General features: G+C 40.7%; 1 protein-coding gene across 1 annotated transcript in view; it reads left to right on the top strand.

The window, feature by feature from the left end:
* The window catches only part of ST8SIA6 (ST8 alpha-N-acetyl-neuraminide alpha-2,8-sialyltransferase 6), a 272,465-nt gene that overhangs the window by 153,405 nt on the left and 106,882 nt on the right, over positions 1 to 12,178 (top strand). The window contains exon 3 of the mRNA XM_006894298.1: positions 6,950 to 7,039. Within this exon, the coding sequence (XP_006894360.1) occupies positions 6,950 to 7,039 (90 nt within the window). The remainder of the gene's footprint in view (positions 1 to 6,949; positions 7,040 to 12,178) is intronic.

Here is a 12,178-nt window from a genome sequence, read left to right as displayed (position 1 = left end):
AGGGCTTTTAGAGAGAACCAGATTCAAACTCTGGGCATACTGATTCCTAAGCCTCTTGCTATTCCATGGCTTCACTCTGTCACCTCCACTTTAATCCCCAAACTAAAAACTAAACTCACTACTGACAGGTTGGTTCCAGTTCATAGCAACCTTCAATCATGTTTCTGAGGTTGTAACAATTTAGAAGAGATTGCTCATCTTTCTTCCCTGTTTGGCTGGTGGATTTGAACTGCCGGTCTTTTGCAACTGTAGGCAGTCCAGTAACTTACAAACACATCACCAGAGCTCACTTGCTTTCCATGTATCTTTTGGGATTCCAGTTAGGTAAACCTGTTTTGTCTTTTGATTACCAAAGATCCTCTCCAATTTCAAGAAAGTTATAGGACACTCATTCCCTTTGGTGTTTGCGTGTCACAGTTTCACAATTCAGCCATCATAATTCAAAGCACTGCTAGCTTGGTAATTCACTTCATTAATAGTGCTGCCTGAATAAAACACACAGCGAATTAGAAATAAACAAATCCTTGAAAAGGGTGATAATGCATTCGGAAGGCACTGAAGGTGAAGTGTGCAGACAGAACTAGGGAGGAAGGAAGTGGGGAAGGGTGGAGGGAGCGTAGCAGGATTAAGAGGGATTTGTGAGCCTCTGTGTGCTCTATATACATCACTTTTAGAAAGCATCTCTGAGAAAGAGTGAAGAATTTATTATGGATTTGTCTTGTTTATAGCTTTGTGTTTCTACCTTCTATCCCCCTGCCTCCACATCTAGTTAGTTTATTACCAAGTCTTGTCAGTCTTGTCCCTGACTGTGTCTCATATGCCTGTTTCTCTTCATTCAGACTGGCACCATAAAGCACAGTCTCACTATACACTCCTGTCTCCAGATCTCTTTTTCTCAACACACTTAGGTTTGTTTGTTTCTGCCTCCTCTATTGCCATCATATAGAGCATAGGACTAGTTCTAGTCAGTGGGTTGTAATTAGAAGGAACATGTATCATTTACAAGATAACGCATTGAGATTCAGGTGGAAACTTTCCAGCATTTTCTTCTTCTGCTATAGGAATTGTGGAAGGAGGTATTGGGATTAAGCTGCCACAAGACTGAAGCTGTCTGTGTCCCTAATGCACATAGAACCCAGCTGCCACAGAAAACCACCTGACACACAGTGCACTCTTCACAAACAACAAAGAGTCTTGGATTTTGTAAAACAACTAAAATTTTAGTGTTTGGTGTTTTGGTTGATGTTTTCTTTGTGGTTTTGGGTTTTTTTCTTTGTTGGGTTTGTTATTTTTTTAAAAAAACCAAACCCTACATCATAACCTCAGCCATCTTGACAAGCAAAACAAGTTGCCATCATCTATCTTCCAGAACTTTGCAGAAACCATATATTCCTACTACCTCTGAATATTAGTGACAAGATACTTGGGAGAAACATAAACAACAGAACCTGTATGTGCGCACGCGTGCGCGCGCGCGCGCGCGTGTGTGTGTGTGTGTGTGTGTGTATGTGTGTGTTTGTGTGTGTGCACGCCAGAGAGAGAGAAAGAGAGAGAGAGCAGATTTGTTTTAAGGAATTGGCTTATGCAATTGAGGGAGCTGGCAAGTCTGAAATCTGTAGGGGAGGCAGCAGACTAGAAATGCAGATAAGGGTTGATGTTACAATCTTGGGTTTGAACTACATTGTGCAGGCTGCCTGGCAAGCTGGAACCTCAGGTAGAATGTTATGGTGCAGTCTTGAAGCTGAATTTCTACTTTGTAGGAAGCTTCAGGTCTTGCTGTCCAGCAAGGTTTTCCATTGTTTTTAGATTAAGGTCAACCCATTGCTGGGGAATTGGTTTTCCAACCCACATATGCTGAATCAGAATTCACATCTGGACGATGTTCCCAGGGGATCACCCTCATGGACCAATTTTATTCTTACATCTCTCAATAGATTGGATGAGCTCTGCTGGCTTAGTGTATAGGCAGAGGTGCCGCCAACCCAAAGGTAGGTGGTTTGAATCTACTAACTGCTTCTCAGAAAGAAGATGTGTCATTTCTGCCTGGATAGCATCTAACGACCCAGTAGAGGGTCAGCTATGTGTTGGTTTCAACTCAGTGTCACATAACAACAATATCAGTAACTTATTACTCGGGAGATTCTCTCTTTGATTTAAAGTCAACTGTTAATAGATGTTGACTACATCTACAAAGTACCTCCACAGAACCATTAGACTAATCTCTGAACAGTTGGGTACTATCGGTTACCCATGTTGATACATAGAACTAACCACTGTATTCTACCCGCTCATAGTCTTAGTGAACTTTATGAAACAGGTTTTTGTAAATTGTGATATTAAAAATAATGAAGATTTAAAGAGCCAATTAATTTTTTAAATATTACTCTGATTTATTTACAAAGTTTGAATACATTGTTTTTCACAAAAGATCCTTCCCATTTCCTTCACCCCACCCACCCACTGAATTGTGGAACCCTGTGATTTCCACCCTCCCCACCCCCAATGCCTTGTGGTTTTATACAGAGTTTGTTCTTGTGGGACTGAGTTAAGAGACAATTAATTTTTCATCCAACCATTCATATAAATTTTCTTGTATAACGTTATTTTTAATACTTAGAATGTAATCATGGGTTCCCCACTTCTTCCCTATAATTCTGATTTCCCTTAATCTTCATATATCTCTCTGTGCCTTTCTTTAGTGATGTTGTGATTGATCATTCCTTTATTGTAGATTGCCTTTCCTCTCATCCAGCTTGTTGTTGTTATGTGCTGTTGAATCAACTGTGACCATACCAACCCTTTGTATAGCAGTTGTGAGCCCTTCTCTGTCTTTTGCCAGTCTCACTAATTCTGACACACCAATCCTCATTGCCCCAGTCACTGTATCAATCCATCTCATCTGGGGTCTTCCTCTCCTGTGCTGTCCCTCCATCCATCTGAGCATGATGTCCTTCTCCAAGGACCGATCTCTCCTGGCCACATGCCCAAAGTAAGTGAGAAGGAGCTTCAAAATCCTAGTCTCCAAGGAGAGCCTTGGTTTCACCCTCTCCAGGACAGACCTATTTGTTTTATTGGCAGTCAATGACATGTTCAAGACTCTTCTCCAGCACAATCCAAAGGCATTGATTCTTCTTCTGTCATCCTTAGTCATTGTCCTGCTTTCTGATGCATAGCAAGTAATTGTGAAGACCATAACCTGGATTAGGCAGGCACACCTTAGTCACTAGGCTGATATTGTTGCTTTTCAGCACTCTGCAGAAGTCCCTCACAGTAAATTTTCCCAATGCAATTTGTATTTTGATTTCCTTACTGCTGGTGTTAAGAGTGTTCATTGTGAAGCTGAACAAGCTGTAATTGTTGACAATCTCAGTCTATTCTCTATTGTGGTGCTGCCACCTGGCCCAGTGGTCAGAATCTTTGTCTTCTTGATGTTAAACTTCAATCCATATTGAAGACCTTGACTTTCTGCAGCAAGCACTTCAGATATTCTTCAGTTTCAGGAAGCAAGGTTGTGTCATATGCATAATGTAGGTTGTTGATGCCACATTTCTCCTCATAAAGCCTTACTTCCAGAATGATCTGTTCTGCAAATAAATTGAAAATGTATGGAGGATGCATTCCTATCTCACTCCTTTCCTGACTTTGAACCATGTAGTTTTTTGCTGCTCTATTCTGACAACTGCTTTCTGGTCAAAGAATAAGTTTTTCATAAGCATAATCAAGTGTTCTGTGCCTATTATTTATTTACTAGGTTTTTTTTATTTACTAGTTTTTACACTCTTCTCCATTCTTTCCCATTTCTGATAACCATTCAATAATTATTATTTCTATGCACAAATCTGTCTTTAAATTTTGGTGGTCTTATATAATAATTGTATGTTTCTGACTGACTTTTGTCATTTAGCATAATGTATGTCCTCCAGATACATCCATTTTATACAGACTTTATAAAATTCTTTGTATAGTTTCTTTATCCATGTGTCCCTTGATGGGCGCTTGGTTTGTTTCTACCTGTTTGCTATCTTAAACACTGAGTGCCACAGTGAACAAGGAGGTAAATATTTCTGTTCATGTTGCAGCTCCTATCTCTTTAGGATATATACCTTTTAATAGGATTGCTGGATCAAATTACATTTCTGTTTCCAGTTCTCCAAGGAAATGTCAAACTTCTTTCAGTGTGGTTAGACCATTTTATGCTTCCATCTGTGATGTATTTGAGTTCCATTGTCTCCACAACCTGTTGTTTAACGTCTCATTGAACTTTTCTATTGTTACTGGGATTCCTATTCTTAGAGTCAGCCATAGTATGTTGTGAACCACATAGTCAAATGCCTTTGCATAGTCAATGAAACAAAGATAGACATTCCTCTGATACTCTCTGCTTTCAGCCAAGATCCATCTAACTATAGCTCTAATAGCCATGGTACCACAGCCTCTTCTAAACCCATACTGCTCTTCTGGAAATTTTCTGTTGTTGTGCTGTTCCAGTCATATTTGGATAAATTTCAACAAACTATGTCTATCTCCGAGAAGCGTGAGAATCCCAGAAATACTTGATTGTACTTATGTGAAACCTATACTTGGACCAGGAGGCAGTCATCACAACAGGGCAAGGAAATACTGCATGGTTCAAAATTGGAAAAGGTGTATGTCAGGGATGTGTTCTATCTCCATATGTTTTCAATCTATATGCAGAACAGATTATCTGGGAGGCTGGGCTCTTTTGATACCAGCATCCAGGAAATCAAAAGATTAATTGGAAAAGTCTGGTGTCAGGGACCTCTCCAGAGGACTGAAGAACAACTCTATCAGTCTGGAGAATAAGGTGCACCTGATCCAGGACATAGTCTGCAATTATTTGCTAAGAGTGCAAGGAGCTCAATTTAAACACTAAGGTGCACCTGACCCAAGACATAGTATTTTAATTTGCTTCTTACCCATGTGAGAGGGAGCTCTGGTGGCCTAGTGATAATAAGGTACACTGCAATCCCAAAGGTATGTGGTTCAAATCCTCCACCTTCTCTACAGGAAAATGAGGGGAAGATACCTCCCATGCAGTTAACTATCATTGAAAACCTGCTGGAGGGTCAGCTATGACTCAGTAGTATACATCCGCAACAACATCCATATGAAAGTTTGGCACTGAAGAAGGAGACCAAAGCAGAACCAATGCTTTTGAATTGTAGTGTTGGTGAAGTGTGTTGAATTGCCAGAAGAGCAAACATCTGTCTTGGAGGAAGTCCAACCAGGGTGCTCCTTAGAGGCAACGATGGGGAAACTTCATCTCACTTACTTTGGGTATATTGTCAGGAGATGCCAGTCCTTAGAAAAAGAAATCACACTGAGTAAAGTAAAGGGTCAGGGAGGGAGAGGAAGCCCCTCAATGGGATAGACTGTCAAGGTGATTGCAACAATGGGCTCGAGCTTGGTGATCATGGGGATGGCACAGGACAGGACAAGTTTTCAATTTGTTGTTCACGCAGTCACTGAGTTATAGTCAACTTTACAACAACTCATGACAAAGAGAAACAGAATGGATTTTTTTTAGCACTAATTTTATAAGCTGAATACTGAGTACTTTGCATTGTTTTATGAACAATGAACAGCATTGTTTTATGAACAGCACAAAACTATGAGTACTGTTATAAGTGCTGTTAGCCTTACTTTTGTTCTCCTTGACATAGACATAGTTTGAACCCACTCATAGGTGATCTCCGTCAGGTTTCTAAGGCTGTGAATCCCACAGGACTAGGTGCCCGTCTTTCTCCCAAGGAGCTGCTGGTACAGTTGGACTGCCTGCCTTTGTGCTGGCAGAACAGCTTTGTATGGACTAGGCACTGAGAGCTCCCCATCCTCACTTTGAAGCTCTGAAAATTGATGTGTAGAGCAATTCAATAAGATGCTTCAGTGTGTGAGGCTCATCAGGCAGTCCAACTTCATAACTCTAGCTTTCTTTTTCCTTTTTTTTTTTTTTGGCTTTGTTTCAACTCTAATCTTATAAATTCATTTTAAAAATAGTACCAAGTCTTTATTATCACAGCAGTTGTCATCATTAAAGGCAAGATTTAACTTGTGCTCTTAATAGACTTTATTCTACATGTTTCTGTCTGAAATTAAAACCCCTAGGTGGTGCAGTTGACCAGGGTGCCTCCTAACAGAGGCATTGACGATTTGAGCTCCCTCAGAGGTGCCTCAGAAGAAAGACGTGGCAACCTATGTCTTAAAAGAAAATGAGACACTGGAAACTATAGAGGATAGCTCTGTTGTGACACACATAGGTAGCCATGAGTCAGAGTGTACCACAACTGATTTTAGCTATTTACACAATGATCAGGGTGACTCATAGCTTGCTCATAGAGACTCCACGTGCTGCAGAGTATAGCTCCCCCATAAGTAAACATCCGTAGAGTTTTCTAGACTTTAATCTTTACATGAGCCAAATACAGAGTAGCCTGGCTGGCTTGGAACTATTACCTTTTGGTTCGCAGTTGAATGCTTCTTTTTATGCCACTAGAACTCTTTGTGTGTATGTCTATGAATAAAATCCAACTCCATGGCGCTCTAATGGCAGCTCTCCATCAAATTTCTGAGTAAATCCTTATAGGAAGAGGTTGCCTGTCTTTATTTTGCTAAAAGGCTGGTGGATTCAGACTGCTAACTTTCTGGTTAGCAGCCCAACCTGTAACACAGTACTATGAAAACTTGGAGAAAACAAAGTCTTGAGTATAGATTTCCTTTGTATTTGACTCTATAGTAGAAACTATTTTATTTTTTAAATTTAGACCCACTAGAGGTGGAAAATATTAATTTCCTTTGCCATGGAGAAATCCAATAATGGACTGAAATCAGATTTCATTTGGGTACTCTTTATCAATTAAATCTGATTTTTGTTAGCATTTTTATAAGCTCTCATTTGAAATCAATTTTTTTAATCTCTTTCATGAAACAGCACATATCTGAATGAGAAGTCACTCCAGCTGATGGAAAAATGCAAAAATCTGCAAGATAGCATTGAATCTCTATCTAAGAAAAGGAAAGGGTAAGTTATCTTCACTTGTAATTTAATTTAAAAATAGCTGCTTTGTATGCAAAACGTTTCTTAGCATCTTTGGAATCATTAGGGAAATAAGATGGTGTTCTCTTACAAACTTGATGGGTGAGTTCTGAGGATTTTCTGTGGGTGAGAAGAAGCCTGAGCCGCATAGGCCAAGGTCAGCCCTCACAGTGGGACTCAGCTTGTACGTTCCAGACTCCCCGGTCATTCAGAGCATCATATGATTTTAGTGGCTAAACTTTTATGGAGCATCAAGCCTTTTGAGAATCTGATAACTTTTAGGAAAAATGTACACTTGCACATGATTCTGCTCTTGATTTTGGAAGGTTAACACAACTTCCATCCTCCATTCTAGCTGTGACACACTCCCACTTTGCCAAACTCTGCTTTTATTCCTGAATTTTAGAGTTAGCTATACTGTATTGTCTGACCAGAGTAAAAAGGAAATAGAGAAGCTCTGAGCTACGTGTTGGTGATGTGAGATTCTGATTGAGAGGCACTGATTTCACTACACCTGTAATCGCCAGAGTCTTATAGGGCCAATGGGGAGCCCTGGTGGTGCAGTCCGTAGGGAGCTGCACTGCTAACCCAAAGGCCATGTCTCTCTAGTGATTCACACCCACCAGTGACTCTCAGGGGGAAAGATGTGCAATCTCATCCCCTCATATTCAGGCAATGAAGACCCAGTGACTTTCCTTCTTTTCTAATCTTCTCTTCCTTATTCTATCTCTCTCTTTCACATATACACTCACCTGCATGCAGTTTTTCATTTTCAAATGTTAGTGTTGGTAAGAGAAGGAAGTTAAGAAGTTAAGCAATTTCCTGGAATCCGTTTTACCCTTCACTGGGGAGTGTGGGGGCAAAGAAAAAGAAACTTAAGGAATGTGACCTAGTCTAATCTCCTGCTCAGCAGGATCTCTAGGAAAATAGACTAATAATGGTATTTGCTTGAAGGAAGAGCTCTTAGCCATTGAATCTATTTATTAGGAGAATCCTGGGCTAAGGTGTTACTTCTAGGGAATTTTAGGAGCCTACTGGTGAGGAGTTGCTCTGCCAACTCAAATGCAGGTGCTTTCTCCCCACAGGAGAAAGATGAGCTGCCTCCTCTGGTTCCATTGACTACCTTTGACAATGTCCTGGATGCTCAGCTAGGAGCACTCTCCAGCTTAACCATATAGCACAACAAAAACCTACCAAATGTAACTCAGGATCCATGAGACAGGCGTCCTCAGAGAATGACACTAAGATTGTCCAGTGGCTCTCTGGGTATAAAAGTGAGATGTTTCATAATTTAAACACTCTTATGTATGGAACTCTGTAAACCTTACTGGAAGACCTTGCCTATTGTTCAGAGCCACAGGTACAGAGAAAGAGAATGGGGTCACCTTGTGTCCCCAGTTCCTCTCTGCTTTGTCTGAGCCTTTTGATTACCTTTGAAGGATCTCCATTTTTTAAGAAGTCTGACTTGGCTGGCCAATTTTCCCCATTAGCCCTCTTCATTACAAGAGAATGTCACTGTTATTTTTCTTCTCCTTTTACTTAAATTCTGACGGATTAAAATTGAGCATGCTAGACTTCAAGGGAGCCTGCGAGGGTTTCTAGTTTCTTCTCCTGTTACTCCTCCCATGAGGGTCTTGCAGACTTCCTCTGTCTGTGCACATTTGGGTATCTGGCATTTCTTTGTCTCTTAATTTCTTAACTAGCAACCATGACCATAATTGTTAGATCTTTTAAAATTTTGATTTAGATCCCATTCCTAATTCCTCCTAGAAATCTTCTTATAAATCTCTTTTATTAAGATAACGATCCTATCCCCCCTGGCTAGTTTGGAAGTCTTTTGAAAACAGCACATACTTTCAATATGTGACTTAGCACTAGAAAGAAGCAAAATACTGAAAGTAACCCACATGGTAAATTAATCACTTTTCTCTTTCTGGATCTTCACTGATTAAAAATTGAGAGTCTGTCGTGTTGCAGCTCCAGTGTCATTTGTTAAATTGGAATGGTAACATGTATTAATTCAGCACGCCACGATTGGACACCATCTGCTGTGTGCGGCTGTGTTCGGTGCCATTTGCTGTGACTTTAGACAATGAGGAGAGGCCAACCAGAAGGAGGGTAAGAAGATCATGGTGGGTCTTTGAAGCCCCACCAAAAAAGTTTGAATTTTTATTCTAAGTGTGGTGAGGCGTCAGTGCAAAGCTTAAACCTGGGGTGTGGCATGATCTGAGATGGGTGTTTTTATAGGATTCTCTCATGTTAGAGCAGATAATAGATTGAGAGGGCAGGGTTAGATGGAGAGTGAAGATTGCACTCAGGATAATATTGTGGTACCAGGCAAGAGGCTAAGATACCATCATTTCTCTAGTCCCTACACGCTGCTCTGATTGCGGAGGTGGTTTTCGAAGTTCTGCCTAATTATTACTGCAATCCAGATGTATGATGGCAGCAACATTGCCATCATTATGGTGATGCTCTTAGAACAAGAGATCATCAGCCTTCTGTGAATGGTTCCTAGTGACTCAGTACTGGTTCCCAGTACTGGAAGTTGATGAGTACAGTGTAGGTCCAATTACATACAATTGAGTAAATTTTCTGAGAAACTTAATAACAGTATTGGGCATGAAACTTCTAACTCTATGTTACATGTTAGTTTTCAAAAATTTGCAGTTTCTCTTGTGTCTTAACTTTCAGTAGAATCCTGTGTTACCTTCTAAGGGCTGCTGTAACAAAACACCTCTTCATGAATGGCTTTAAAGTACAGAAGTGTATTGATTTTCAGTGCTGAAGGCAGAAATCTGAGACCAGAACATTGGCAAGGCCATCTCTCTCTCCCTTTCCCTCTGTCTCTTTCCTCTTCCTTCTTTGTCTCTTTCAGCTTCTGGTAGCCCCAACTGTGTCTTGGCTTCTACTTCTATTTTCATAGCGTGTCTTCTTCCTGTGCGTGACTCTGTCTTTGTGTGCCTTTTCTTCCTTTTTGTATGACACCTCCCAGCAGAGATTAGGATTATGATCCATTTACATCTCTGGTGGTGTGGTAAATAAAGTATCAAAATGCTAACCAAAAGCTTGGCAGTTCAGATCCACCAGCTACTCCAGAAGAGGAAAAAGGAAAGAGTCCTGTAAAAATTCAAAGCCTTAGAAAGCTGATGGGGGGTCACTGTAAATTGAAGTCAGCTGGATGGCAGTGGGCTTGGTTTGGTTTTGCATCTGCTCTGCTGTGACCTCTGAAAACATTTAACTGAAGACAAAATGAGAACCCTGTTTCCAAACAAAGTCACATTTACAGGGGATAGAACGTCTATGGATCTTTAAAGGAACACAGTTTAATCCACAATAGGTGGCTTAAAACCACAACAATGTATTCTCTCACAGAGACTTTTGTTATGTGCTGTTGAGTCACCTGTGACTCATAGCAACCCTATGTACAACAGCCCTAAACTCTGCTCTATCCTGTGTCAGTCTCACTATCTCTGACAAACCTACCCTAATTACCCAGTCACTGAATCAATCCACCCCATAGATGGTCTTTCTTTCCTGCTTGCCTCTCCACGCTCCCTAGCATGACATCCTTCTCCAAGGACTGGTCCCTCCTTGCAACATGTCCAAAGTATGTCAGACAAAGCTTTGGAATCCTTGCCTCCATGAAGCAGCCTGGTTTAACCCTCTCTAGCATGAAACAGTTCATTTTCTTAGCAGTCCATGGTATCAATACTCTTCTTCAGCACCACAGCTCAAAGGCATCAATTCTCCTTCTATCCTCCCTAGTCATTGTCCAGCTCTCTGATGCATAGCAAGTGATTGCAAAGACCATGGCCTGTATCAGGTGCACCTTAGTCCAGAGTGACACCATTACTCTTCAGTACTTTGGAGACTTTCAGCAGACTTTCCGAGTGCAATTTGTCTTTCAATTTTCTAGCTGCTGGTGCCAAGCTAACTAAAACTGTTAACAATCTCAATCTCTTCACCATCCATACTGATGCTGCCAATTGGTCTAGTGGTGAGAACTGTTGTTTTCTTGATATTGAGCCTTAATCCATACTGAAGGCTGCAGTCCTTAACCTTCTGTAGCAAGCACTTCAGGTCCTCCTCAGTTTCAGCAAGCAGGGTTGTGTCATGCGCATAATGCAGAATGTTGATGAATCTTCCACCAATCCTGGTGCCACACTTCTCATCATACAGCCCAGCCTCCCAGATAATCTGTTCTGCATATAGGTTTAAAAGCTATGGAGATTGGAAACATCCTTGGTGTACACCCTTCCCAATTTTGAATCATGAAGTGTTCCCTTGCTCTATTCTTATGACTGCCTCTTGGTCCAAGTATAGATTTTGCATTAGCACAATCAAGTTTTCCGTGATTCTCATTCTTCTCAGAGTCAGCCACAGTTTGTTGTGATCCACACAGTCAACCCCCTTTGCATAATAAATGAAACACAGTTAGACATTCCTTTGATACTCCCTGCTTTCAGCTAAGGAAGAAGTTCAAGCTGCTTGAAGGAATTGGAAAAAAAATATGGCCCCAGGAATTGATGGTATACCAATTGACGTATTTATTTTTTCTTTTTTCAAAAATTCATTTTAATGAAAATTTACAGACTTTGGATTTCCATTCATTCATTGTTGCACATTCATCCCTGCCCAACCTCCCCTCCCCCAGTTCCCTCTTCTCTTTGGAAAGTAAAAGAAAAATTCTTTCATTGCTATACAATTCCTCGCCCCTAAGTCCACTCCACTATGCAGCCTTTGTTTTGATAAGTAAAAGAAAAGTTCTTTCATTGTTATACAGACCCTCCCCACCAAGTCCACTCCACTATGCATCCTTTGTTCTGGACTCCTGTCATGACAGTAATACCTAATCATATATCCCTTTTAAACAGTTCTCTGCCTCATCTGTTTCAATGCAGTATACATAATTTGTCCCATCTTTCTCAGGCTCCCCCCAACCCCAATGTCAGTCTTGTTTCACTATGCAGTATTTGTCCTTTTGTGACTGAGATATTTCACTCAGCATAATGTCTTCCAGGATCACCCATTTTGTATAACATTTCATGAGTTCCTTGTTTTTCAATGCAGTGTGGTAATCCATTGTATGAATATACACACAGCTTCTCTATTCATTCATTT

The sequence above is a fragment of the Elephantulus edwardii genome, unplaced genomic scaffold (genome assembly GCF_000299155.1).
Source record: "Elephantulus edwardii isolate Elephantulus edwardi_28Jun2011 unplaced genomic scaffold, EleEdw1.0 scaffold00139, whole genome shotgun sequence".
NCBI lineage: Eukaryota > Metazoa > Chordata > Mammalia > Macroscelidea > Macroscelididae > Elephantulus > Elephantulus edwardii.
The sequence above is the reverse complement of the archived record's forward strand: the minus strand, read 5'-3'. Positions and strand labels throughout refer to the sequence as shown.